The sequence below is a fragment of the Solanum dulcamara genome, chromosome 11 (assembly GCF_947179165.1).
Source record: "Solanum dulcamara chromosome 11, daSolDulc1.2, whole genome shotgun sequence".
In the NCBI taxonomy this organism is placed as follows: Eukaryota; Viridiplantae; Streptophyta; class Magnoliopsida; order Solanales; family Solanaceae; genus Solanum; species Solanum dulcamara.
Window position 1 is genome coordinate 46,699,667 of NC_077247.1, and position 27,390 is coordinate 46,727,056.

Here is a 27,390-nt window from a genome sequence, read left to right on the forward strand (position 1 = left end):
CAATACTGACAGTCTAGTTTTTGATGAAATTGCAGCCGCTGTCTTGGAAGAAGAAAATCGGAGCAAAAATAAAGAAGACAGACAAGCAAGTTTGCAACAAGCTGAAGCTTTAATGATGGTGAGAGGAAGACCAACAGAACGTGGCCCCAGTGGGAGTCACAATCATGGCAGATCTCAATCAAGAAGTAAGAAGAATATCAAGTGCTACAACTGTGGCAAGAAAGGGCACTTCAAGAAAGATTGTCGGTTCAAGAAGAAGAGTGAACACCCTGAGCCATCAAATGCTCAAGGGAATGTTGCATGTACCTCGAATGATGGCGATATTTTATATAGTGAGGTAATATCAAATAATGAAGGCAGAAAATGTTTTGCTGATGTATGGATCATGGACACAGGAGCAACATGGCACATGACTTCTAGGAGAGAATGGTTCCATCAATATAATCCTATCTCAGGAAGGTCTGTGTTCATGGGAAACGATCATGCTTTGGATGTTATTGGTATTGGGTCCATCAAAATAAAAATGTATGATGGCACAGTTCGCACCATCCAGGAGGTACGACATGTAAAAGACTTGAAGAAGAATCTATTGTCTTTAGGACAACTAGATGATAATGGATGTTCATATAAGACTCATGGTGGAGTCATGAGAATATCCAAAGGAGCGCTTGTAGTGATGAAAGCAGAAAAACTTGCTGCAAATCTATATGTGCTTAAAGGTGAAACACACCAAGAAGGAAAAGCATCAACCGCGTCAGCAAATTCATTTAAAGAATCAACGATGATGTGGCATCGTAAACTTGGCCATATGTCGGAACGAGGTTTGAAGATTCTTGCTGAGCAAAAACTTCTTCCAGGGCTCAAAAAGGTTTCACTACCCTTTTGTGAGCATTGTGTTACCAGTAAGCAAAATAGACTGAAGTTTAACAGTTCATCTGCTAAAAGCAAGGAAATACTAGATCTGGTTCACTCTGATATCTGGCAAGCATCGGTGGAGTCTTTAGGAGGAGCGAAATATTTCGTGTCATTTATCGGCAATTACTCCAGGAGAAGTTGGGTGTATCCAATCAAGAGGAAGGCAGATGTTTTTTCAGTTTTCAAAGAATTCAAAGCGCGGGTTGAACTTGAATCTGAGAAAAAGATCAAGTGTTTGAGGACAGATAATGGAGGAGAATACACTGGTGATGAATTTAATAACTTCTGTAAACAAGAGGGTATTAAATGACAGTTCACGGTGGCATATACTCCACAAAAAAATAGAGTAGCAGAGCGGATGAACAGAACTTTATTGGAACGAACAAGAGCTATGTTGGTAACTGCAGGGTTGGAAAAAGCATTCTGGGCAAAAGCAGTCAAAACCGCCTGTTATGTGATCAATCGTTCACCATCAACCGCAATTGATCTAAAAACGCCAATGGAGATGTGGACAGGAAAACCAGCTGATTATTCTCGCATATATATATTCGGAAGTCCTGCTTATGTTATGTACAACACCCAAGAAAAATCGAAGTTGGATCCAAAATCCAGAGAATGCATTTTCTTAGGGTATGCTGATGGAGTCAAGGGGTATCGCTTGTGGGATCCCACAACCCGCAAGGTGGTAATCAGCAGGGATGTTGTATTTGTTGAAAACAAGATACAAGCAAAAGAAGGAAGCACTTCAAAAGAAAAATCAGAGACTACTATAGTTGAAGTTGAAGAAATAGAAGAAGTTCCAATTTCTTCTGAAGCAGCACCATAGCACGAAGAACAAGAGCAAGCTGAGATCGAAAATCCAGAAGTTCGACGGTCAACTAGGGAGAGAAGAGAACCAGCTTGGCACTCAAATTATTCTATAGAGAGTAATATTGCATACTATCTACTAACAGAAGATGGAGAGCCTTCAACTTTTCACGAGGTTATGAAAGGCCAAGAATCATCTCTGTGGGTGGCAGCAATGCAAGAAGAAATTGAAGCTCTCCATAAAAATAAAACATGGGATCTTGTTCAATTACCACAAGGAAGGAAGGCCATTGGAAACAAATGGGTCTACAAGATCAAACGCAATGGTAATGATCAAGTGGAGAAATATCGTGCAAGATTGGTGGTGAAAGGATTTGCTCAGAAATAAGGTATAGACTTCAATGAGATATTTTCTCCGATGGTTCGACTCACAACAATTCGAGTGGTCCTGGCGATGTGTGCTACATTTGACTTATACTTGGAGTAGTTAGATGTCAAAACTACATTTCTTCATGGAGAGCTTGAAGAAGAAATTTATATGCTCCAACTAGAAGGTTTTGAAGAACATGGAAAAGAGAACTTGGTTTGCAGGTTGAACAAATCTGTAACACCCCTCAAAATTTTTCCTAAGATTCGGGCCTTCTTTATATACGTGTAGGGCCCATCGTATTTATTTAAAAGTATATGCTTGAGTTGAGATGAGTCCCTGATAAATTTAAGAGCGTTAGAGGTGATGTGGGGTCATTGAGGACCCCTAGGACCGAGCTAAGTCCAAAAGATCCGTCGTGGCTAAGTTTAGGATGAGTTCATGTAAGGGTCGACTTTCAACGACCCTAACTCTTGAAAGACATCAATATGGGTGGCCCACGACCTATCAAATTAAAGGTCGTCGAGTCTTCTTTCCAACGCCACCAAGAACGTAAATTTTGGAGTTCGAAGTCAAAAGATATGACGATCCGAAGGTGAACTAGCACGACAGGAAGTCCATTTTTGGCCTGGGTTGCAACTACTGGGGAAATGGCCTATGCGCTGTAAGGGCGCGACGCGCCACTATCGCACCAGAAACATGCCTCAGTAATTTGGTCCCTGGCGCGACGCGCCACTAAAAGTTGTGCAGAGTTTTTCAGGCCAAATTCCCAGAATTCAGAACAATGGGCTTGGCGCTGTAAGGGCGCGATGCGCCACTATCGCGCCAGAAACATGCCTAAGTAGTTTGGTCCCTGGCGCGACGCGTCACTAAAAGTTGTGCAGGTTTTAGGCATAATTGGCCTTGGCGCTGTAAGGGCGCGACGCGTCACTATCGCGCCAAGGGCGTTTTGGCCTAATTTTCAGAATTTGGAGGAAGGGAAATTTGGGAAATTTCCCAAATTATATATACACAAGCCTTGTGTATTTTGGGGTCATTTCTTCAGCCCCCACTCTCTCTCTAAAAGCCCTAGTTCCTCTCTCTTCTCTTTTTCTCCATTTCCAACTAAAAAAAAGGAGTCCAAGAGCTTCAAGACCTCAAGCTTCCATTGAAGACCCAACCACAAGGTTTTCTTCAAGTCTTCACTAAGGTATGTAAGGCTATCCAAAACATGGGCTAAGTCCACCCATGTGCCCTATTCTTGTTTTGAGGTTAGATGTCCATAAAATGGAGTTTCTTGATATGGTCTAAGTTTAATGAGTTTTGTCCCCTATTTATTTGATTCTATATGCATTGATGTTGTTGAGCTAAGAGGTTCCTAAAATGAGCCCTTATGTGAGTATGAGATGATGAAGAAATGAGTTGTTAAATATGTTTTATTGGTCTTCTTAATTATGTAGACTTGATAAAGTATACTATTTTCTTAAACATGTTGCTTATTATAAAAATGTTGATTTGAAGTCTTGAGGATGTGATGAGTCACAAGGATTTTCTCAAATGGATGGAGGTAATGATTGATTATATATAGATGATGTTATATATGTGCATTTAAAACTTCCTTGAAGATATGATTGAGATTGAGCATTGAGATCGAGATTTGATTGTGATAGAGTTGATGAGTTGACAAGGTTGTAATGAGACTTGTTGATATGAGTTGATTGAGTTGATTTGATGGAGTTTTATGAGCATTGAGTCTTGGGAGGAGTATCGAGCACCGAATTGGGCAAGAGTATAGTCCATACTCGAACCCAATACCTGTGTTGCCAAACGTAGGGGGGATTGAACCGTTAAAGTCGGATGCTTCCCCGAGAGCTTTTGTCCTGACATTATAGGACCTGGTTGGATTGGATCCATGAGTGTTCGATTCGTTCATACCCTGGCAAGGTATGAATGGGCGTGGCAACGACGTCGCTTCGTTGTACCTTCACTGGCTCATAAGTGTTGGTTGTCGGTTAAGAAAAACTCCCAAATAGGTTTTGATAGTAATCTGAGTCAGATTGAGTTGAATTGTATATGATTGGTCCAGTCTAAATCATATCCTTGTTTGGACTTAGGACATTTGATTGAGTTGTCATTCCTTTTGAGTTGAGCTCCCGAGTTGATTTATTCTTCCTTGATGTTCGTTGTATTCGGCCATTTTACATACTCGTACATTCCATGTATTGACGCCATTTGTCCTGCATCGTTTAATGATGCAGAGACAGGTACTAGAGATCATCAACCGGCGCTTCGTTGAAGGTCCACATACACTTCCAGCCAGTCGGTGAGTCCTCCTAGTTTCCGGAGGATATTGGGCCTTCTTGTACAGTTTTGATTGTCTTTTCTTTATTTAGATTGTCGGTAGCCATGGGATTGTCATTGGCACCTTTTAGACTTGGATAGAGGCTTCATAGACTGGAGTATGGGGAGGTCGAGCGATCATCTTGAGGAGTCTTATTTTGACTATCTTCTTTGATTTGTAGATGTTTGGCCTTCGACCCTTATGTTATGAGAAGGATTTCTTTAATTGAGTTTCCGCTAAGAGAATATGCTTGAATGAATGAGTGACTGTATCAGGTGGTTCGCTCGGAGGTCAGAAATGGCCTTCGGGTGCCGGTTACGTCTAGGGTACCCTCCCGGGGCGTGATAAAATCTCTATACGGTCTCAAACAGGCGCCGAGATGTTGGTATAAGAGATTTGATTCCTTCATTATAAGTCTTGGATACAACAGACATAATTCAGATCCTTGTGTTTATTACAAGAGATTTGGTGATAAAGATTTTGTTATTTTGCTGTTGTATGTTGACGACATGTTGGTAGCAGGCCCCAACAAAGATCGTCTTACAAATTTAAAGGCACAGTTGGCTAGGGAGTTTGAAATGAAGGACTTGGGACCAGCAAATAAGATTCTAGGGATCCAAATTCACCGAGATAGAAATAATAGGAAGATTTGGCTTTCTCAAAAGAACTACTTGAAGAAAATCTTGAGACGCTTCAAGATGCAAGACTGTAAGTCAATTTCTACCCCACTTCCTATTAAGTTCAAGTTATCCTCAAGTATGAGTCCTAGCAATGAAGCAGAGAGGATAGAGATATCTCGAGTACCGTATGCATCAGCAGTGGGAAGTTTAATGTTCGCCATGGTATGTACAAGACCTGATGCACAAACAGTGGGAGTGGTTAGTTGGTACATGGCTAATCCTGGAAGAGAGCATTGGAATACTATTAGAGGATCCTGATATACATCAAGGGTACCTCAGATGTTACAATGTGTTATAGAGGATCAGACTTTACTGTTAAAGGTTATGTTGATTTAGATTATGCAGGTGATCTTGATAAAAGCAAGTCCACCACAGGTTATGTGTTTACTCTTGCTGGAGGAGCTGTAAGCTGGGTTTCAAAACTGCAATCTATCGTGGCAACATCTACGACCGAAGTAGAATATGTAGCAGCTACACAAGCTAGCAAAGAAGCAATATGGATGCAGATGTTACTGGAGGAGCTCGGGCACAAACAAGAGAAGAGTGCTCTGTTTTGTGACAGTCAGAGCGCTTTGCATCTTGCAAAGAATTCGGCATTTCATTCAAGGACAAAGCACATACGAGTTCAGTATCACTTTGTTCGTGAGAAGGTGGAAGAAGGCAGTGTGGATATTCAGAAAATTCACACTAATGACAACCTGGCAGATATGTTTACGAAGCCGATCAACAGTAACAAGTTCATATGGTGTCGATCTTCTATTGGCCTAGCAGAAACGTAACATTGCAGTAATTGGGTAGAAAGGATGGTGTGAAGACTTAATTGATTCTCAATTAAATCTTCAAGTGGGAGAATGCAAGATAGTCAAAACACGTTTTGAACGCGTAGTCAACAAAACGCATTTTGAACGCGTAGTCAAAAAAAGGAACAAAACGCGTTTTGAACGCGTAGTCAAAAAGGGAGGTTCAATACGCGGATTTTACGCGTTTCTAGTTTCCTATAAATAGAAGACCTCTTTCCCTCATTTATCTCATCCCGGAAAGAGAGAGTAAGAATACAAAGAGAGTTATACACCAAGATAAATATTTTATTCTTGAGTGTCCTCTTTAGTAGTTGTTCCTTTTACAAGAGAGAAGTGTTAATTGTTGTTTTCTCCTTGTATTTGAGAGCTGTGTACTCCATATTTTTATAGTGAGATCCTTCTACCCCGTGGTTTTTCCCTTCTATCATTTAGAGGGGTTTCCACGTAAAATTCTCGTGTCCAATTTATTTTCAATATTTTCATCATATCAAACTTTAGTTGTGATGCTTCCTCACCCCAACATTTATGAATAGTGGGTTGTGTTGAATGATTGAAGGACAAATGTTGGAGGGCAGCTTGCTTTTTAGAGCGTGCGATCTAGATTTTTTGTAATAGCGGAAATATAAATTTCAGAACTCCTGGCAAACTCAAATGAGGAACGTTTTATGTATGAAAACAATGCACAAAAGAAGAGGAGAAGAATTTTAGATTTTCAGTAGTGAAATGAGGCGAAGGCTATAAAAATTTATAACCAGTAGTTGGAGACTCAATAGGTGCAAAAATGCCTGTTGAGAAAGATAGTGTCTGTTTGGAATGATATTTACCGTTTGAGAGCTTTTAACGCAAATTTCAGAAAATGGTAAATTTTAGTATGTGACATTGCATTGGGGACGGATGATATTCTGATAAGTTCAGAAATTCAATAATTACTAGCTAGTATTAGCACTATTTGCTTTGTCATTTCAATTATTATTGGCCTCTGACATGTATTCTGACCTTGTTGACAAAGAAAAAAAATAAAAAGCAAAACGTGTTTCACGCATGAGAAGCCTTAGAGATAAACATAGTTGCTTCACTATAAATTCAGGGGCTTAATGTTGTTCACATTACCAAAGAAAAATAGAGTGAAAAAAAACATAAAAGAAGAAAAAAAAATGGGTAGCATGGCGGAGAAATGGGAAGAACTAAGTGGGAAAAACAATTGGGATGGGCTATTAAAACCCTTGGATCTTGAGCTTCGTAAATATATCATTCAATATGGAGAATTGGCTCATGCAACTTACGACACTTTCATTACGGAGAGGGCATCCAAATATGCAGGAGCTAGCAGATATTCGATGGAAAATTTCTTTACTAAGGTTGGACTTGACCCAAACAAGTATCGCGTGACCAAATTCTTCTATGCTACCTCATCCATTCCACTTCCTGATGCTTTCATCGTGAAATCATTTTCAAGAGAAGCATGGAGTAAGGAATCAAATTTTATGGGATACATTGCTGTGGCTACTGATGAGGGTAAAGTTTCACTAGGAAGGAGGGATATTGTGATTAATTGGAGAGGAACTATACAGAAGCTGGAGTGGGTAAATGACCTCCAATTTTTACTTATCCCAGCACCCAAAATATTTGGTGATGGAGGTTTGCTTCCTTTGTTTAAACCTTTGGTGCATCATGGCTTCTACAATGTTTATACATCAGCAAGTTCACGATCACAGTTTAATCAAACCAGTGTCAGAGACCAGGTGCATGTTCACAAGCATAGATAATATTTAATTTATTTCTATGATTTTAAAAGAATATCTCGATTGATCTTTAATTAATTACTTCTCAGTTAATATTTCGTTTTCAATATAAACTGTCCTTAATGAAGCTAAAGAGTCTGATTATATTATTCGTCGTTTTTCTTCGTTTTAGGTGATCAAAGAAGTGAAAAGATTGGTTGAGGAATATAAACATGAAGAGGCGAGCATAACTGTGACTGGACATAGCCTAGGTGCATCACTTGCAACTCTAAATGCAGTTGACATAACCTTCAATGGTATTAACAAAACAAGTGAAGGCAAGGAATTCCCGGTTACTGCTTTTGCATTCGCAAGTCCTAAAGTTGGAGATCTCAATTTTCACAATGCATTTTCCAAACTGAAGCATCTTCACGTCTTGAGGATTCACAACTTAATGGATATTGTTCCCAAATACCCACCCATTGGCTATTTCGACGTTGGGAAAGAACTAATGATTGATACCACAAAATCTCCCTATGTGAAGCCTCCTGGAGAACCTGTGAGCTGGCATTTGTTGGAGCCATACTTGCATGGAGTTGCTGGCACTCAAGGTTTAGGACTTTTAGCAGGTTTTAAACTAGAGGTGAATCGTGATATCTCACTTGTCAACAAGCAGTGGAACATACTGAAAGACGAATATTGTATTCCTGCGATTTGGTGGGTTGAGAAGCACAGAGGGATGGTTCAACAAGAAGATGGATCTTGGCTTATGTTGGATCGCGACGAGTATGACTTCTAAGGGAGCTAAATCATGTGATTTTGTTTTCTTTCGTGTAATGTTTGAATAAAAGGTTTTCGTGAGCAGTTTGGAAAAATCACATCCTATATTGTATTATATAGGAGTATGTATGTACTATGGTTCCTCTTATCACAGAGGATAAATTTGTATGTTGATCTGTTTCTTGCAATGTTTAATATGAGTAATTTTGATGTTTTCTTTTATGCTTTTAATTATTTATTTAAAAAATAAAATTACCTTGTAATTAAATTAAAATCCAAAAAGTAATATATACCTAACCTCCTCAAACAAAAGTTGATAGATATGGACAAACCCATATCGGACCTCTATTAGTAAAGTTATGTATTACTTTCTTGGCGAAGATGGACCTCTCCTTGTAATATGGGATAATTGAACAGTAGCAACATATTAAGAAAGCAGATGACTTATCCATTATACGGAAGAGTAAAGGAGTTTTTGATTTGCTTTAATCCTGAAGCTATCGATCAAATTTTTGTCCATCCGGCATCGTCCTTTAGGTAGTTCAGGAAGGTAAAATAATGCTTAGTCTATTAATTCATGCAAAATATGGTAAAATAGTCATATCATGTAACTCTAGATGATTACCTGGTCTGCTCTATGATGCTATTACCTATAGTATATGATTTTTTGATAATTCGTCACTAAGTAGAATTAACAACTAATTTTGCTTTTTAGTTACTAATTTTGTCAGTAGTTCTATCTTTTTTTTAGTAGTATACAAAAGCAGAGTAGTTATCAAGCAACATCAAATTGATAAAATCTATCAAGTTTTCTAAGTACTGAATGTTCTTGGTCTGCTTTATGTGAAAACAAGGCATTTATGATTTGTACATTATATAGTAGCAATTCTGTCTATATGTGTACAGACTCGTTTTAAAAAATCAAAAAAAAAAATATTCCGACTAACGATGATGGCTTTATCCTTTATTTATTTTTTTCCCAGGTATAAGTCCACCAAGAACAAGGAATCAATAAAAATGAGAATATTAAATAGGCGAGAAACGAGGTGCAGTGCGGAGCAATTAATTATTTGGTGATTAATTGGAGTGTGACACAAAAATGGAATTAATTTATAGCCATGACTATTATGCTGCTAATATACATATTGGAAAAAAGTAGTTGGGAAAGAATTAAGTAAAAGTGGGGGGCATTATAATTTGTTATGATTGCAAATTGTTCAACTATAACAAAGTACACTTCGCACTAAAAGCTGTACAAGTTTGATCCATTTTAACTTTTGAACAATTAATTTTAGTCAACAAATATACCACTCCATCTCCTCATTGGAGAAATTGCCAGCCGTTTGGAACTTCGTCACTTTTTAAAATTATATGAAGCCTAAAAAAGAAATATCGACAGTAAAGGTGTATATGCATGAAGCAACTCAAGCCTTTTTTTTTTAGTTAAATTTTTCCTGGGTGTTATATACATGAGAATAACTATCAGAGGAGGGCTCGATTTTCCCTCAAAATATAACACAAGAATAAAAATTCTATTCTTTACAAAAGGAGGGTTAGGAGATTACTTTCTAACGTATGTTTTCTTTGACAACCAAAAATAAAAAAGGAAAGAAGGAAAGAAAGATTACAATGTTTTTGTATTGTTTAGACTTGCCTCGAAGTCGTCTAGCTAGTCTCCTAAAAAGTTATAATAGGTCGATTCCTGGAAAACGAAATGATAAGACATTTTAGTCTCAATTGGAAATGTTTTATTCACTGAATCTTTCTTTTAGGTTTTAGCTAGCTCCCATTTCAATATCTCATAACCATTTACTATTGATGGCTTTCAAGTTTTGCCTCAAGAATATTGGTCTTGTTCCTTTTTTCATTCTTAGCCTATGTGCCTTTATAGCAACTTCCCGTGACTTAAAGCAATTATCCATGCTTGAAAGGCATGAAAAATGGATAGCTCGTCATGGACGTGCATACGAAGATGAGATAGAAAAGGAGCATCGCTTCAAAACATTTAAGGAAAACGTTGAGTTCATCGAATCGTTCAACCAGAACGGAACTCAGAATTATAAGCTAGCCATTAATAAATATGCTGATCTGACCACTGAGGAATTTACGGCATCATTTATGGGGCTCGACACTTCATTGTCCCAGCAAGAATCAGCAGCTACAACAACGTCCTTTAAATATAGTAGTGTGACTGAAGTTCCATTTAGCATGGACTGGAGAAAGAGGGGCAGTGTCACAGAAATCAAAGATCAAGGTGTATGTGGTAAGAGCAGTTTCTGTTCACATATTAATTTGATATACTCTTAGTTTGATTGCAAGAAGCTTAAGAAATTAAAAATGATTTTTTCCAACTTGTGGTTATGTCATCACATTAGATTTGTGTGGTTATAATTCAGCCTCTAGAATCATGAGGTCTCTAAAATGTCAGTACATTTGTGCACTATAAAAGTCGCATTCATCAAGGATAAATCAAAAATTTAAGTTCAATTATTTCCAAATTTATAAAAGATATCAGCCGTTTTTAAATAGATTATTGGTGTTTCTACCACAATTTATATGCAATTGAAAATATATTGAACCAAAAAAGAATAATCATTCAGGCGGCACAGAATATTTATTAATGGATGTCAATGATTGTAGTCATAAAGTACAATTATGGAGCTAGGAGGGCTAGAACAATAACGAACTCAAGAAACTTTTGCAATTCCTTAATCACAGCACTAAACTTTCATTTTTCGGCGATAGATGTCAGCGCGGGCAAGGACACTAATCCGGCAGTATAACAATTGTCTTCTCTTCTTCAGGATACACCAACCCAATAATATTGTAAAATTAAAATAACTCCAAATTAGTTCTGAGTTTAAATCCCCGTCATTAGAACACCTTACTTCAATATTGTTTCTTCTTTGAGTAGTGAATAAGTTGGAGAACTTAGAATGTTTTTCATTGTCTCAACTCTCTCTTTCACTACACTAATTTTACTACACACTATAATATTTTTCCACACTTCTCATAATTATCACTCTACTAGAAACAAGCTATTTTCCGACTACAACTGCCAACTACAAATACGTAGTTGGAAGTCTGGATAGTTTATCGACTACAGTAATCGGTAATTTAAAATTTATATTATTGGATTTATTTGAAATTTTATCTGATCGTAATTGCGACTACTAAAGTCGTAAAATTTTATAAAATAAGATTAATAAAATAATTAACTAGTTTTCGATCACAATAATAAAAAACTTATTAAAATAATTAAAAAATATTATTAAATAGCGACTACTTAGTCGGTCATATTACAATATTTTTAATTAAAAAATAATTTAATTGTTCGAGTACTTCAATATTTTTTTAATATTAGACTAGAGGTTATTCATCACTATAGCAAGGGTACACTCTCCCCCTTTCTCTAAAAACCCTAAGCTCTCCTTTTTACTCTCTGTCTCCGTCGCAACCCCCTATCTGCCGTCGTGGTACCTCATTGTAGCTCATATTCGCCGTCGCAACGCTCCTCTATCACCTTGCAGCACCTTCACTGTTCAACTCTGCTCCTTCGTTGCGGCCCGCAGGTAAGATATTTTAATTTTTGAAATTTCTACTAATAAAATTCACCCAAGGTTATGTGGGTAATATCATCAGCCCGTAGGTTGATGATTGTGAACCGTAAAAAGCTTATTCATTGTCTGAGAAACTTTAATTAATAACTAGTGTGATCCGATTTTGTGTAACACTGATATGTAGGTCCAATATGAAGGTCATTACACTGCCCGCAGGTTCCTCAGTACTCTTTGTGTGAGAAACTTTAATTACTGACAAATTAAACCTATTTCCAAATACGAAAGGGTCAATACACTGCCAGAATAAATTAAATTCAAATAAATTCATATGTAAAATTGTTTTGATTTTGTTAAATCGCATATTGATGCTGACTGATATTCGTATTCGGATTGGTCCGGTTATGGTGAAAGGGAGAATGCATTCTACATCAAATGTAAAGTTGATTTTGTTCTCGAAATATTAAACAGAAGAATTGATGATGATGATGATAATCGTTCACTTGTACTGGTTGAGTCCGTAGTGAAACCTCCCGTATTTTCCGACGTTCAGTATGCCGACTACTCAAAATAGTCGGTAAGTCATCGGGAAATGTCATTTTCCGATTACATTCCGATTTCTTTGGTAGTCAGCAAACAACGAACTTCTAGTAGTGTCATACTTTACACAAAAAAAGAAACACCACTATTTATTGATGCAAAATTCTTCCATAGATTAAATAGCAAAATAAGAGAATAATAATATTGCTCCAACACTAATCACACAACTAACTTGAATACACCATCACATGTACACAGCATGTTGTTGGGCATTTTCAGCGGTGGCAGCTATAGAAGGAGCATATCAAATCGCAAACAACGAACAAATTTCACTATCGGAACAACAACTATTGGATTGCTCTACGCAGAACAATGGTTGCAATGGTGGACTAATGACTCACGCCTACAACTTCTTACTTGAGAATAATGGCGAGGGCATTACCACGGAGACTAACTATCCTTATGAAGAAACTCAAAGTGTTTGCAGCACCCAACAATCAGCAGCATTAGTAACAATCAGTGACTACGAAGTTGTACCACAAAATGAATCTGCCTTACTACAAGCAATAGCGAATCAACCAATATCTGTAGGTCTTGCTGCTAGCCAAGAGTTTCAATTGTACGGAAGTGGGATATATGATGGTAGTTGCAACTCTAAGCTAAATCATGCAGTCACATTGATAGGTTATGGGACAAGTGAGGAAGATGGTACAAAATATTGGATAGTGAAGAACTCATGGGGGAGTAGTTGGGGTGAGGAAGGATATATGAGAATTGCTAGAGATGTTGGGGTTGATGGTGGCCATTGTGGCATTGCCAAGATGGCTTCTTTTCCAATTGTTTGAATTCTATCATTATTGTACGTGTTCTACTTTGAAGAAAAAAATTGTGGAAAAAGTTGTTTTTGTGACTAATGACTACCAATCTACCATATCTAGCCTTCCTTTTTTGGAGGAAAATTTTTGTACTTCTATAAAGAGAAAATATTTTCTTCTCTCTCATTTAGAATACAATAACATCCGTAATATAGTTATTAAGGAGTTTTGTTTTAATGAGAGGTTTTCTCCCAATAGTTTTAATGTTTTTTTATATTAGTTTTTTTAGACCAATTGGCCAAAATCATATTGGAAAAATTACGAGGATAAACAAATAAATATTAGTTAATTAGCTAACATAGCTATAGATTGAATTAATTATGGATCGCGGCAAACATCTAGCTGTAATTACAGTTTGAATTTTGTATAATTTGCACGATTATACAGTCGAGTTTAGGATAATTCGCGCGATTTATACAAATACTATGCGCGAATCGAATTGTATAGCGAAATATACAAACACTACAAATTCTATAGCGAATCGCACAAACATTATGCATGAATTATATAGTGAAATATACAAATGTTATACAAAAACTATGAATTATATAGCGAATTATACAAACATATACAAATACTGTACGAATTATACAAACACTGCTATAACTATAGCTATGAATTGAAATTACCAAATTATAGCTATGGAGCATAATTAAGATATTTTTGAGTGGCTACATACGAAAATTTCTCTATAATAATATTATGTTTTTTTAGTATAATTTTTATGTGTCATCTTATTTATCGTTGCATGATTTGTAATTATTAGTTTCATCGCGATTTCGAATCCAACATAAATTTCTTTTACAACAAGCTTATTAATATTATGTAGAAGAAATTACCAAGGCTATAGCTAGTAATTCGTGATTCCTGAATAAATTAATCAATAGAAGAAGTTTTTTTTCTTTTTTTTTTTTAAATGATACGGTCAAATTTTGCTCCGCGGCAAAATTGGGTTCCTACTTCCTAGTTATACTATTGATGGACATTGCCAAGGCCTTTATTTTTTTCTTCATAATAAGCACATAGACACCTCTACATGACACATATATTTCTCGTGGATCTCTACATGGCAAAGTATGACTTTCACTCAAATTTTTGAGCGTGTGAAACCTTTAAATCTTGTTTTTAATTCTTTCTTCCTTTTTTTAAAATATAATAAAATGAGCCCCACATTTTCACCATCTTCCTCACACTTTTTCTTCTTCTTCGAATATTCATTCACCATTCCAGGATCTTTAAAGATAGAAATTCATAGGATCTAAACCAAGCAAATAAAAAATGGTTAGATCAACTTCAACGTCAAAGTTTAAAATTGATTTTTGAGAACACACGCAATTGCATTTCGTGATTGCAATTCACGCACAACATCTGATAGATTCGGATGTATCTGTATGTGACAAAATTATGGTAAATTATTTGATCGATATAAACAGCTTAAAGGATTTGCCTTCAACTTGCTTGGCCAATGTAGCCTACCATTGACTTGACTGTTGACTCAGGTATATATATGTTCACTTCAAACCTTTCAAACGCAGGCTTCTGAAATTTTAAAATGTATTGTAAGTCCTATATAGTTGTGGTGCTAAATTCCTAGGTTCAAATAATATTGGACGTAAATGAAGATCTATTATTTTAGTCTAGTAATATGAATTTAAATTTAAAATCAAATATAACTTGGGCTAAGTTGTGTAATCCGGCTTCACAAAATGAGTCCAATAGGGTATTACTTCATCAAAAAGGTCAAGCTCATAGCACGGGACAAGTAACATGGTGTGTAAAATCAAATGTACAATCCGATGATCCTGACATGTGTCAAGTGGTATCCGGCAAATCAATCAACCAATTATATTATTAGTACCAAATGTGCAAATAAAATATATTCTGGCCAATCAAATTAATCAAAGATGAATTCTAGCATGTTTGGCCAAACTGATAGAAACTATTTATTTTTATAAGTATTTTTATTAAAATAGCTTTTCAGAAAAATATTTTCGATAAAAAATTATTTGTGTTTGAGTAATTCATTTGAAAAGTATTTTGTGTGCGACTATTCATTTTTAAAAAAATTATGAGAATCTTATGAAAAAGTACAGTTACAACGCACTTTTAATATTAAGATTATTTTATAGAAAAAATTTGTTTTAAATATTTATTATAAAAAATGTATTTTTTTTATTTAATTAAAAAGTACATATGAAAATTTTTCAATCAACATTATACAAAGATAAATGAAGAAAATACTTATTATTGATATAATATTAACACGAAGATTTGATTATACTAAAAAAATTAGGACTTTTTTCACCATTAATTTCAGGCCGACTAGGACTTTTTACACCATTAATTTCAGGGCAAAATCTTTCCACAAGTTAATTTTTATATATTCTAATGATTAAGAATCAAATTTGTTATAGCTCGAAAATTATCAAAATACCCTTGGAGGATAGCGCGCTTGCATAATGTATCATTCCTAACCTTTTTGGCCAATCCAAGGCAGGTTTATCGATCAGGGGGAAAATCATGTGAAAAAGTGGTCTCGATTAAATTTTAGGCCAAACAGATCAAAAGATAATTTTTTGGGGGTAAAATTGCATTTCGAAAAAGGTGCGCAATCAGTCCACATCCTGGACCGGCTCCCCCACAGTGCAATTTTTCCAAAAATCTGACCAAAAATCTCATTCGCTCAAAATTGGCTATAAATCACATGCCAGGAATGCGATTTAAGATTTGTTCAAAAAATGCATTCCTTGAATGTGATTTACATGTATTTTTATGGTCCATTTTCAGTTTTAATGAGGGGCATTCTGGTATTTTCTCCACCCCTCCTATACTTAACCCACGATGTTTGGGATAAAAAATTCGGTTATCAGTTTCTAAAGGGGGGTTTCTCTCATTAAAAATCCAAAAAAATTTAGAGCAAGAAATGGAGAGAAGGGGAGAAGCTAAGGTTCAAGAGTTTCAAGCCAAGTCTTTAATTTTCGCTTATATAATCTTCATTCCAGGTATGTAAGGCTAACCTAAATATTGGACTGAGTTCATCCACGTTTCCTTTCAATTCTATTGACCTGAATTGAGTTTGAGTTTGTGATCCTGAGTTTCTTGAGTTGAATTCTTGAATTATCTATTATCTCGTTAAGTTTCTAGTACCTATTTAAACACGTATTGATGATATTCATAAGTTAAGTAACTTATTTGCGATACATATTCGTGTTTTCATTCATATGAATCCTAATTGAGGATTGTATTTGATTTTATGCATAAATTGAGTTTGAAGATACGAATTGTGATTGTCCTGACTAGGATTGAGCCTAGCATGAGTTGAGTTGAAAAAGTCTCTAAAATTATAATTATTTTGATCAGAATTTTACTATGCATTATTTTGAGTTGAGATTAACAATTGTAATGTATTTAACGAGTATGATTTTTAAATTAAGTTTTTGCATGTTTTAAAAAGATTTTTTAAAAGAATTGAGTACTGAGTCTCAATGAGTTAATTTAATTGAGTTGATTTGAAAGAGCCTAATATTTTGAGATGAGATTGAGTTTTGAAAACGGTCCAATGACACTAGTCGAATGGTTTGATTGAACTTATTGATTTGAGTTAACCGAAGGGGTTGATTGGAGTCTTATGAGCATATTGAGTCTGGAGGAGTATTGAACACAGAATTGAGTGAGAGTAAATAATAACTCAAACTCAATAAACTACGTAGCCAGCGTAAGAGAGGATAGAACCGCAAAATCGAATGTTTCCATTTTTATCCCAAAAGAGGATTTGATTTGATTGATTGTGGATTCAAGATTGGTTGATTCGTCCCTACCTTGACAAAGTATCGGACAGATTTGACAACAACGTCGGCTCGTTGTACATCACCGGCTCATAGGTGATAGTTGTCAAACTAGAGAAACTTCTAAATCGTGCATGATAGTATATGACATGATCTGGTTTGAGTTGCATATTATTGAGTCCTTAAAGCATAGTTTTACTTTCAAAGTTGTGCTAGTTTACTAAGTTGAGTTATTAACCTAAGTTGAGTATATCTTGAGCTTATTCTATCTTGATGGTTATTATTTTCATGTAGTTTTACATACTCGTACATTTTATGTACTGACGCCATTTGGCCTGCATCGTTTTATAATGCAGACATTTGTATTAGAGATCCTCAACAAGAGTACCGTTGAAGATCCATTTCTTTCCTGATAGTGGTGAGACCTCCTTGCTTTCGGAGGAATCATAGTTATTTTATTCATTGTTTATGAGTAGTTTTTTTTGAGATAGTCATGAAATTGTTTTGGCACCTTCTTGATAGTTTATAGAGGCTTCATAGACATAGACTGAGTAGAATTGAGTTGACGTCCCTTTTGAATTTGTTTTACTCAAACTTTTATTTATAAGATTGGATTAATTTTCAAAGATTGTTTTGAATTGGTTAGCTCACTAGAACGTCTCTTGTTATTGCATTAAGTCTTCCGCTGATTGAGTGAATGAGTGATCAGACCAAGTGGTTTGCTTAGAGACTAGTAATGGTTTTCAAATGCCGGCCACGCCTAGGGTACCCTCTTGGGGTGTGACAGAATTACACAATAGAGGAATGGATTACTTACCTTTACCGAAGAGATTGGTGGAAAAACAAAAAAACTACCCTAGGTCACCCTTTAGCCCTCAAAAATAAAATTGCAGAAATAATCCCGTTGTTGAAAGTTCTACCTATTAAATTCGTGACTGGCCGCCATGGAGGGTCCATCCCTTCGTGGCGGATTGTACGAAAATAGAGACTCAAAATTTGAGTTTGAAACCCCTATTTCGCAACACACCCAAATCCTTGACGTTTCAAAATAATTCTTTCTTGTCAAGATCAATTACGGGAGTTCTACTCGCCCGAATTCGATTCCATAAAGCCGTACATGCTCCTTAATGTCTTGGCTATCAACTCAAATGATCAAACTTATAATTTAATCCACCATCCATTACCGGATTACCCAGATCTCACCTGACTTAGATTTTGTCCAAGTCTGGTCTAGGCTCAAAATTTTCAAATAACTACTCAGAAGTTTTCTGGCCCAAATTCCTTCCCCATTGGCTTATCTATAATGAAGAAACAGATTGTTAGACTACCTCACTTCTTATGAATTATTATTATAAATAGGACTTTCTATAAAGAAATCAACGAAAACTTTCATTTGTGAAGTGAAGCACGCTTAATTAGTTGCTAAGCAAGAATGATCTTTTTTTTCGTTTCGATTTATTCATCAACTTGAAACTTTAACACTTATCTTTATAATAATTTCCCGGGCGGTGAAGTTACACGAGAAAATTGTGAAGAGGAAGGTCTAAAACAAGATAGAATAAGAGCACCAAATCTTTGAATTTCCCAAACTCGGTGGAGTTAAAGAACATCTTATTTTAATAATATATTTATCAGAATGTGGAACCTTTTTTTAATAAGAACAGTCTAATTAGTTGGTTAAATATCCAACATCAACTTGAAAATGAGTTTCAAGTTGGAAAAAGTGATTTTGACTAGTTATTATTTTATTACTTTCAAGTTAAATACATATTCAGATATCTAGTGTATTTTTTGTTCTATCACTACCAACACGTACATTACTAGAAAACAACCAATAAGTGACGGATAAAATTCAGTAGTTAAATAATAAAAAATATCATATTTATCTCATTTAGACGGATTATAAAATAATAAAATTTATTAAGAGTTATTTAGCGATGAATTAACATAGGACACAACTAGTAAATTCTTTGGCTATTTCGTTTCTAGAAGTGGTGGTAGTTGCTAATACTTATAGCTGTCAAAATGGGTTTGGACCATGAGGTAGACCCTGTTGAAGATGCATCTAAGAAACAGGTTGAACGACATGGTCCAACTGATAGAAGTCCTGACGATTGTCAAAAACCTACTAAAAAAGTTAAATTATACTAGAACTCACTGTTGGATGAATTAGAGTCAGATTATGACTAGGTTGCTGCTTTGAACGTGTAGTAGTTAATTTGTAATTAATCTCATTGTATTTATGTTGTAGTATAACTCTAAGTTTAGTTAGCCTAAGACTCTAACACTAGCTCCTATATAAAAGGGACTTGTACTCATTTATTATCATCAATACAAAACCATGATTCTCTCAATAGTTGATGAGAATTCTACATGGTATCAGAGCTTTAAAGCTCTTCCGCTATTTAAAGTATTGAATCTAAATCAAAATCCCACGTCCAAATTATAATGGCTCCTCCCATCATTATACAATCCACCTCCTCTCTTCATCACCTCATTGCCTCCTGTTCCATTAAACTCAAACCAACGAATTATCTCATATGGAGGACATAAATAATGTAGTTGATTCAAGTGATGAGATAAACCTATCTCATCACAACGACTGAACCAACTCAGAGTAGCTGTTCCACTGGAAAGACTGCTGAGAAAGTTGTAGTTGTTGAGAAGGATGCAGAAAACAGTGATTGCATTAATGACTGGAGGAGAAACATGTGTTGCTTAGGAGTCGAATCTTAGGCACCTTGACGGAAGAAAGCATGTACCTGATTGTGGGCTGCTCAACTGCCAAGGAGATGTGAGAATGCTTGGAAGAAGCCTATTTTTAAGCAACAAAAGATAAGGAATTTCAGCTAAAACAACAACTGCAAAATGTTAAGCTAGGAACTAAAAAGATTGATGAATACATCAAGGAATTCAAGGGTATATATGATGGTCTTGCAGCCATTCACAAACCTGTGGATGAAGATAGTAAAGTAATCAACTTTGCTAGAGGTTTAGTTTTCAAGTACAAGACCTTCAGGACTGTGAAGCTAGGTAAGGCACCATATCCCACTCTTAATCAATTTATTAATGCTCTTAGAGGTTTTAATATGAGGGAGGATGAAGAAGAGGTGTCACCATAGAATCAAAGCATGGAATTCTCCGCCCAAAGGGGTAAGGAAAGAGGAAACAACAACTTCAACTCCAGAGGACGAGGCTTCAAGCCTGCTGGACAAGGAACAGGTTCTTCAAACAAGCAAAGGAGTAGTACTGTGTCTTATCAAATTTGTGATAGAAATAACCATACTGCTTTTAAGTGTTTTTACAGGTGGGACTACTCCTACGAATCTACTGAAGAACTACCACAAATATTAGTTTGTGTTAATTATCCAAATAGATCTGCCATTGATGATATCTTGTATGTGGACTCATGAGCTAGTAGTTATATGATAAATAAATCAGGTATTCTGTCTGATCTTAAAAACTATAATGGATCTGATAAAATCATTCTTGGCAATGGATCACAATTAGATATAACACATGTTGGGAATACTATTAAATCAAGTCTGAAATTACAAAAGGTTCTTGTAGCTCCTAAGATTACTTAGAATCTACTTTTCAGTTAGTAAGATTACAAAGGCTAATTATTGCACTCTTGAATTTGATGAAACTGATTTTATTATAAAAGACAAGAAGACAAAGACATTACTGATCAAGGAATCTAAGAGAATTGGACTATACGCTTTGGAAGTTAACAACCTTCATGCCTTGACTGCTACACGTGATTGGAACACATCGGACAACATGTGGCATACTAGATTAGGACTCCCTAGTTTGAAGTCTTTAAAAGTTTAGAGTATCAATAGTTGCATAAATGTTAGTAGTTGAAATAAAATTCATGTTGTCTGTTCTAGTTGTCAGTTCGGCAAAAGTTGTAAATTAAGCTTTCATTTATTTTGAGGAATAAAATAGAGAAGGAACCTTTAGTGAAAATACATTGTGATCTGTGAGGACCTGCTCCAATTGAATCTTCTCAGCATATGAAATATTATGTAGTGTTTGTAGATGACCACACAAGGTGTAATTGGCTTTATCCACTGAAAAAGAAATCTGAATTTTTTATAGTGTTTGTAAAATTTTAGAAAATAGTGGAAAAATAATTTTCTAAAGAGATTAAGATATTCCAATATGATGGAGGTGGCGAATTTCTCATAGTAGACTTTATTAAACATTTACAAGATTATGGTATTGTCACACACATTTTATGTCCCAATACACCTGAGTAAAATGAATCTTCAGAAAGAAAACATAGGCATATTATTAAGACTAGTTTAACTCTTTTATTTCATGTTAATCTTCCTTTATTCATATAGGTTGAGGCTTTGCTTGCTACAGTGTTCCTTATCAATAGACTTCCCTTCTCAATCTTAAGGATGGTGACTTCATTTGTCAAGTTACATGGTAAGCAACCCGATTACAACAACTTAAAGGTGTTTGGTTGTAGGTGTTTTCCACATATCAAGGGCAGTAACAAGTTCAGTCCAAAGACTTATCCACGTGTGTTTATAATATATAACAGTTTGCATAAAGGTTACAGATGTTATCATCCTTCAACAAGGAGGGTGTATGTGTCTAGACATGTTATCTTTGATGAGAACACATTACCCTTTGTGTCTCCAAAATAATTCCAAACTAACATCTATGTCTCACCTCATTTGGCTACTTTTGTTGAATTTTTTCCTAAAGTGCAAGCACCAACTACTCCTACTTCAGAGGAAGTGCAGGATGATTTAATTACACAGACTGCTGATTACATTACAACGTCTATACTTTTTAATGATGATGGTATGGAACAGGTTGAGAGTGTTGTTTTTGATTCACATGCTGCTGGTGATGGTATTACTGATCATATTTTAACACCTATATATAATGATGATGCTAGTGCTACTGACTTCTCAGATGCAGGATCAGATGATGGTAGTATGGAATATATTGAAAGTGCTGGTTCACTACTTTCTGAACCTGTACTTTTGACCAGTCCAAATCTTTCAAAGTAGAATATGACTGCATCTTTTGCACCATACAGGCATTATATGATCACCAAAAATAAGGCAAAGGAACATCATTTATCACTTATTATTGAAAACAAAGAAGATATTTCGAAGGAATCAAAGACTGCTAAAGAAGCACTCAAGTCCCCGTATTGGCGTGCAACTATGAAGAAGGAAATTAATGTTTTGCGTAACAATAAAATATGGATATGGATGCCCAAATCTGCTGGTATAAACTTAGTTGGTTCTAAATGGGTGTTTAAGACTAAGTTGAAGGCAAATGAGATTGTAGACAAATACAAAGTTAGGCTTGTGGCCAGGGGTTTCTCACAACTTGAAGGGATAGATTTTGAAGAAACATTTAGCCCTATGGTTACAACTATTAGGATAGTTCTATCCGTTAATGTTATCTCTAAGTGGAGGATCAGGCAGTTAGATATCAAAAATGCATTTTATATGGTTTCTTGCAAGATGAGGTATACATGATCAACCTCATGATTTTATTGATCTGAGGTATGCTGCGGAGTTACTGGATATGACTAATATGACTTTGGAAAAGCCTGTTGCTACTCTTTTAGCTAAAAAGAATTGTTTATAGAAAGTTGTGGGAAGTCTTATAGATGCCTCTCTCTTCAGTAATTGACACTCATACGATCTGATATCAGACACACAGTGAATCTAGCAAGTCAGTTTATGCAAAGTCTCAATACTGAACATTTTCAAGGAGTTAAAAAAGACTTTAAGGTACATCAAAGGCACTTTACTTTTTAGACTCAGAATTATCTCATAATCAACTTGTAGATTGTATGGATATTCAGATGCTGATTGGGAAGGCTGCACCACTACTAGGAGATCAACTACAGGTTATAACATCTACGAAGGTGTAAATTATATTTCTTAGACTTCCAAGAAATAAATCACAGTAGCAAGATCAAGTGTTGAAGCTGAGTATAGAGCACTAGCCTTCATTGCAGCAGAGATGACATAGATCACATATTTACTTCATGATCTTGGAGTGTATCTCAAGTCAGTTCCTATACTGTATTGTCATTACTTGAGTGCCTTGCACATGACTGTCAATCCAGTTATGCATGATAGAATAAAACATGTTGAGATGGACTATCACTTTGTTCAAGAAAAGGTGTCCAGAGGTCAACTTCTTACTCAGTTTATGAGGTCTAAGGATCAACAAGCTGACATTCATATAAAAGCATTGACAAAGAAAGTTTTTGTTGGCTTTCGAAGTAAGCTAGAAGTAACTGTTCCACCACGCACTAGCTTCAGGGGAAGTGTTGAAGATGTATCTAAGAAATGACATGGTCCAACAGATAAGAGTCCTGGCGACTGTCAAAGACTACTAAAAGAGTTAAGTTATAGTAGGACTCACTGTTAGATGAGTTAGAGTTAGATTATGACTAGGTTGTTGCTATGAACGTGTAGTAGTTAATTTATAATTAATCTCATTGTATTTGTGTTGTAGTATAACTCTAAGTTTAGTTAGCCTGAACTCTCTACAACTCACTTCTACATAAAGGAAACTTGTACTCATTTATTATCATCAATACAAAACCTTGATTCTCTCAATAGTTGTTGAGAATTCTACAGACCCAACCCAACCCTTGAATTAAATGGGGTTGGGCTAAAACATTTCAGCCCATTTAGGAACAAGGCTTTTTAGCCAGCCTCATTTGGCCAGCCAGCCTCATATGCTCAATCCGTGAGCCTCAGAGGCCAGCCCATGGGTCGTAAATTTTAAAAATACTTATTATATATATTTTAAATAATATTTTATTTTGTCAAATCTTCAACAACTAGGCAATTGAAGTTATTATAACTATGAATCTTTGATTTCTTTTACTTTTGTGTTTATACCTAAATTTTCGCTTCTCCTTTGTTGTCTAGTTTATGAAAAAAAATGATTATGTAATGTATGTTGTTCTGATGAATCGTATGAATGTTGACTGTTGTATCTCGCCTATTATGTTGTTTTGTAAGTATTTCACTAAAGTGTATGCAATCATGGACATGTGAATTTTTGACGTATTGGTGTTGTGTTCATTAATGTTCGATAATCTCTCTAAAAGACCAATGTTGTCCATCTTTTAATTGAAGGGACAATCCGTTCCAACCCGTAGCCCGCTTAGGATTGGATTGGACTGTTATTTTATAGACCCTTTAGTTAAAAGAGCCAGTCCATCCTAATTCATTTAATTCGCTAGTCTTTTAGGGTTGGGTTGAATTGAATTGGGTAAGTCAATTTTGCCAGCTCTACTTATACTTAGTTAATTCAGTGCTTTTCTTGAGTAAAGATTTTGTAAATTGATCCAATAGTGAAAGTTGTGGAGAAAAAGATGAATAGATATTATTTTCCCATCAATTCATTGGGAATTAATCAACAATCAAACGAAGATGGTTTCCACTCTATAGCACATGCATGAGCAAGTCTTGGTCTACTTTTTCATATTAATTATATATTTGACAACAACGTTGCAAGAGAAGCAAAGATTCCTACGTAAAATACGTAGACCCAGATTTTTGGAATCATCAATAATGTCCTTAGATTCACATTTAGCAGCCCCATCAATAGAACCACAGTCTTCAGTTCCTTTTTTTTTTTTTTTTTGGGGGGGGGGGGGGGTTAGTTATGATAAAATTGTAACAAAACAGATTAGCATAACCCTTACGCAAAATTACAGCATATAACTCGACAAATGGTCTAACTGTACGTAGTAATAATATATTTTTGACGACATAATCTTCTTTTTTCTTTTTCTTCCTATTTTGTCTAGCTAGTAGTCCAGATATCACGCAGTGAGCTATGTTGTATTGCATGTAATAAGAATCTTAAAGGAAAAAGATTTTCTTAATTAATCAATTATAGCTCAATTAATATATAAATACGTACCTTCTCTACTACTACTTTTTTCTAAAACTTTTTCAAAAAGAAAAACTGTGCGATGTGATTGATTACAAGGTAGGAAATCGAACCCTCACTTACGAAGTGAAATTTAGGTAGTCAACCAACTGAGATAATAATACTCCCCACATACCTTCTCTATAGTATGTTTTATTTGATCCAAAAGAAAAAAGATTCTCTGTTTGTATTGTTTAAACTTGCTTGAAGTCGTCCTAGTCTCCTAGGTCGATTCCTGGAAAACGAAATGATTAACAATTTAGGTTCAATTGGAAATTTTTGTACACGAAAATTCTCGATATTGTGCTTATATAAACTCTTAACATCGATGTGTGCTTAATCACTCAGCCTCTATTTTAGGTTTTAACTTGTTTCTATATATTTCATTAACATTTACTATCGATGGCTTGCAATATTTGCCTCAAGAATATTATTGTTCTTGTTCTTTTTTTCATTCTTAGCCTATGTACCTTTATAGTAACTTCCCGTGACTTAAAACAATTATCTATGCTTGAAAGGCATGAAAAATGGATAGCTCGTCATGGACGTGTATACAAAGATGACATAGAAAAGGAACATCGCTTCAAAACATTTAAGGAAAACGTTGAGTTCATCGAATCGTTCAACCAGAACGGAACTCGGCATTATAAGCTAGCCATCAATAAATATGCTGATCTGACCACTGAGGAATTTACGGCATCATTTATGGGGCTCGACACTTCATTGTCCCAGAAAGAATCAGCTGCTCCAACAACGTCCTTTAAATATGATAGTGTGACTGAAGTTCCATTTAGCATGGACTGGAGAAAGAGAGGCAGTGTCACAGGAATCAAGAATCAAGGTGTTTGTGGTAAGACCAGTTCAAATTCTTATTACTTTGATCACTTGATTTTCTCTGGCCTAGTATATAATACTTCCCCTCAAAATTTTTAAAACATTTCTTCGTCTATCAAATTGATATTTGCTTTGTACCTCTATGTTATAATTGATATGATATAGTTTGACCGTGTACAGTTTCACGGAGTTTAAAACAAATTTTTGAACTTGTGGTTAAGTATGTCATAACATTATACAGATTCGTACAAAAATATTTGTCATATTTTGCTTTTTGAGAGTCAAACTACATGAATTTATATATATATATATATATTAACATATATTTTTTCGGCACTACTTATAATAATTTTCATATAGTTTTAAAATATCTAAACTTTAATTTTTAAATAAACTAATTATGACACATGTGGCTTGAATACCATTCATCACACGTACAGGATGTTGTTGGGCATTTTCTGCGGTGGCAGCTATAGAAGGAGCATATCAAATCGTAAACAACGAACTAATCTCTCTATCGGAACAACAATTATTGGATTGCACTACGCCGAACAAAGGTTGTAATGGTGGACTAATGACTTACGCCTACGATTTCTTACTTAAGAATAATGGCGGGGGCATTACCACGGAGACTAACTATCCTTACGAAGAAGCTCAAGATGTTTGCAACACCGATCAATCAGCAGCAGTGACAATCAGTGGCTACGAAGTTGTCCCACCATATGAATCTGCCCTACTACAAGCGGTAGCGAATCAACCAATATCTGTTGGTATTGCTGCTAACCAGGAGTTTCATTTGTACGGAGGTGGGATATATGATGGAAGTTGCAACACTCAGCTGAATCATGCAGTCACAGTGATAGGTTATGGGACAAGTGAAGAAGATGGTACAAAATATTGGATAGTGAAGAACTCATGGGGCAGTAGTTGGGGTGAGGAAGGATACATGAGAATTGCTAGAGATGTTGGAGTTGATGGTGGCCATTGTGGCATTGCAAAGATCGCTTCTTTCCCAACTGTTTGAATCGTTAGAGTTTGCCATGAATTTCCTACTTTATCTAGATTCTATTATAATAAAATAAATTTCATGAAAAATGTTTTCTCTGTGACAAATGACTCTATCATATCTATCCTTTTATTGGAGGAGAAGTTTTGTACTTCGGTAAAACGAAAAATATTCTCTTTCTCTTCTCGTTCAGAATACATGCAATAGCATATTCCACAATATAGTTATTAAAGAGTTTTATTTTAATGAGAGATTTTTTTCTTAATAATTTTTTAGGTTAATTGGCCAAATCATATAATAATATATTGATTTTTAGTATTATTTTACGTGTTAGTCTTATTTATGGCCTTCATAATTTGCAATTATTAAGCATGTTACTTCAAATCCAACATATTTCTTTTACCAAAAAAAATACTTATTGTAATATTATGTAGATGAAAATACTGTGGCTATAGCTAG

General features: G+C 35.4%; 3 protein-coding genes across 3 annotated transcripts; all 3 read left to right on the forward strand.

Annotated features, from left to right (window-relative positions):
• The first annotated feature begins 6,961 nt into the window (after positions 1-6,961).
• Positions 6,962-8,606, forward strand: LOC129875253 (phospholipase A1-II 1-like). Its single transcript, XM_055950706.1, has 2 exons — positions 6,962-7,631; positions 7,804-8,606. The coding sequence occupies exons 1-2, from the start codon at positions 6,984-6,986 to the stop codon at positions 8,407-8,409; spliced, it is 1,254 nt and encodes a 417-aa protein (XP_055806681.1). The 5' UTR covers positions 6,962-6,983; the 3' UTR covers positions 8,410-8,606.
• Positions 8,607-10,142: 1,536 nt separating this feature from the next.
• LOC129874355 (zingipain-2-like) lies at positions 10,143-13,411 on the forward strand. Its single transcript, XM_055949627.1, has 2 exons — positions 10,143-10,653; positions 12,746-13,411. The coding sequence occupies exons 1-2, from the start codon at positions 10,209-10,211 to the stop codon at positions 13,330-13,332; spliced, it is 1,032 nt and encodes a 343-aa protein (XP_055805602.1). The 5' UTR covers positions 10,143-10,208; the 3' UTR covers positions 13,333-13,411.
• An 11,797-nt stretch (positions 13,412-25,208) lies between these two features.
• On the forward strand, positions 25,209-27,038 carry LOC129872979 (zingipain-2-like). The gene is made up of 2 exons (XM_055947950.1): positions 25,209-25,941; positions 26,366-27,038. The coding sequence occupies exons 1-2, from the start codon at positions 25,494-25,496 to the stop codon at positions 26,947-26,949; spliced, it is 1,032 nt and encodes a 343-aa protein (XP_055803925.1). The 5' UTR covers positions 25,209-25,493; the 3' UTR covers positions 26,950-27,038.
• The last annotated feature ends 352 nt before the right edge of the window (positions 27,039-27,390 follow it).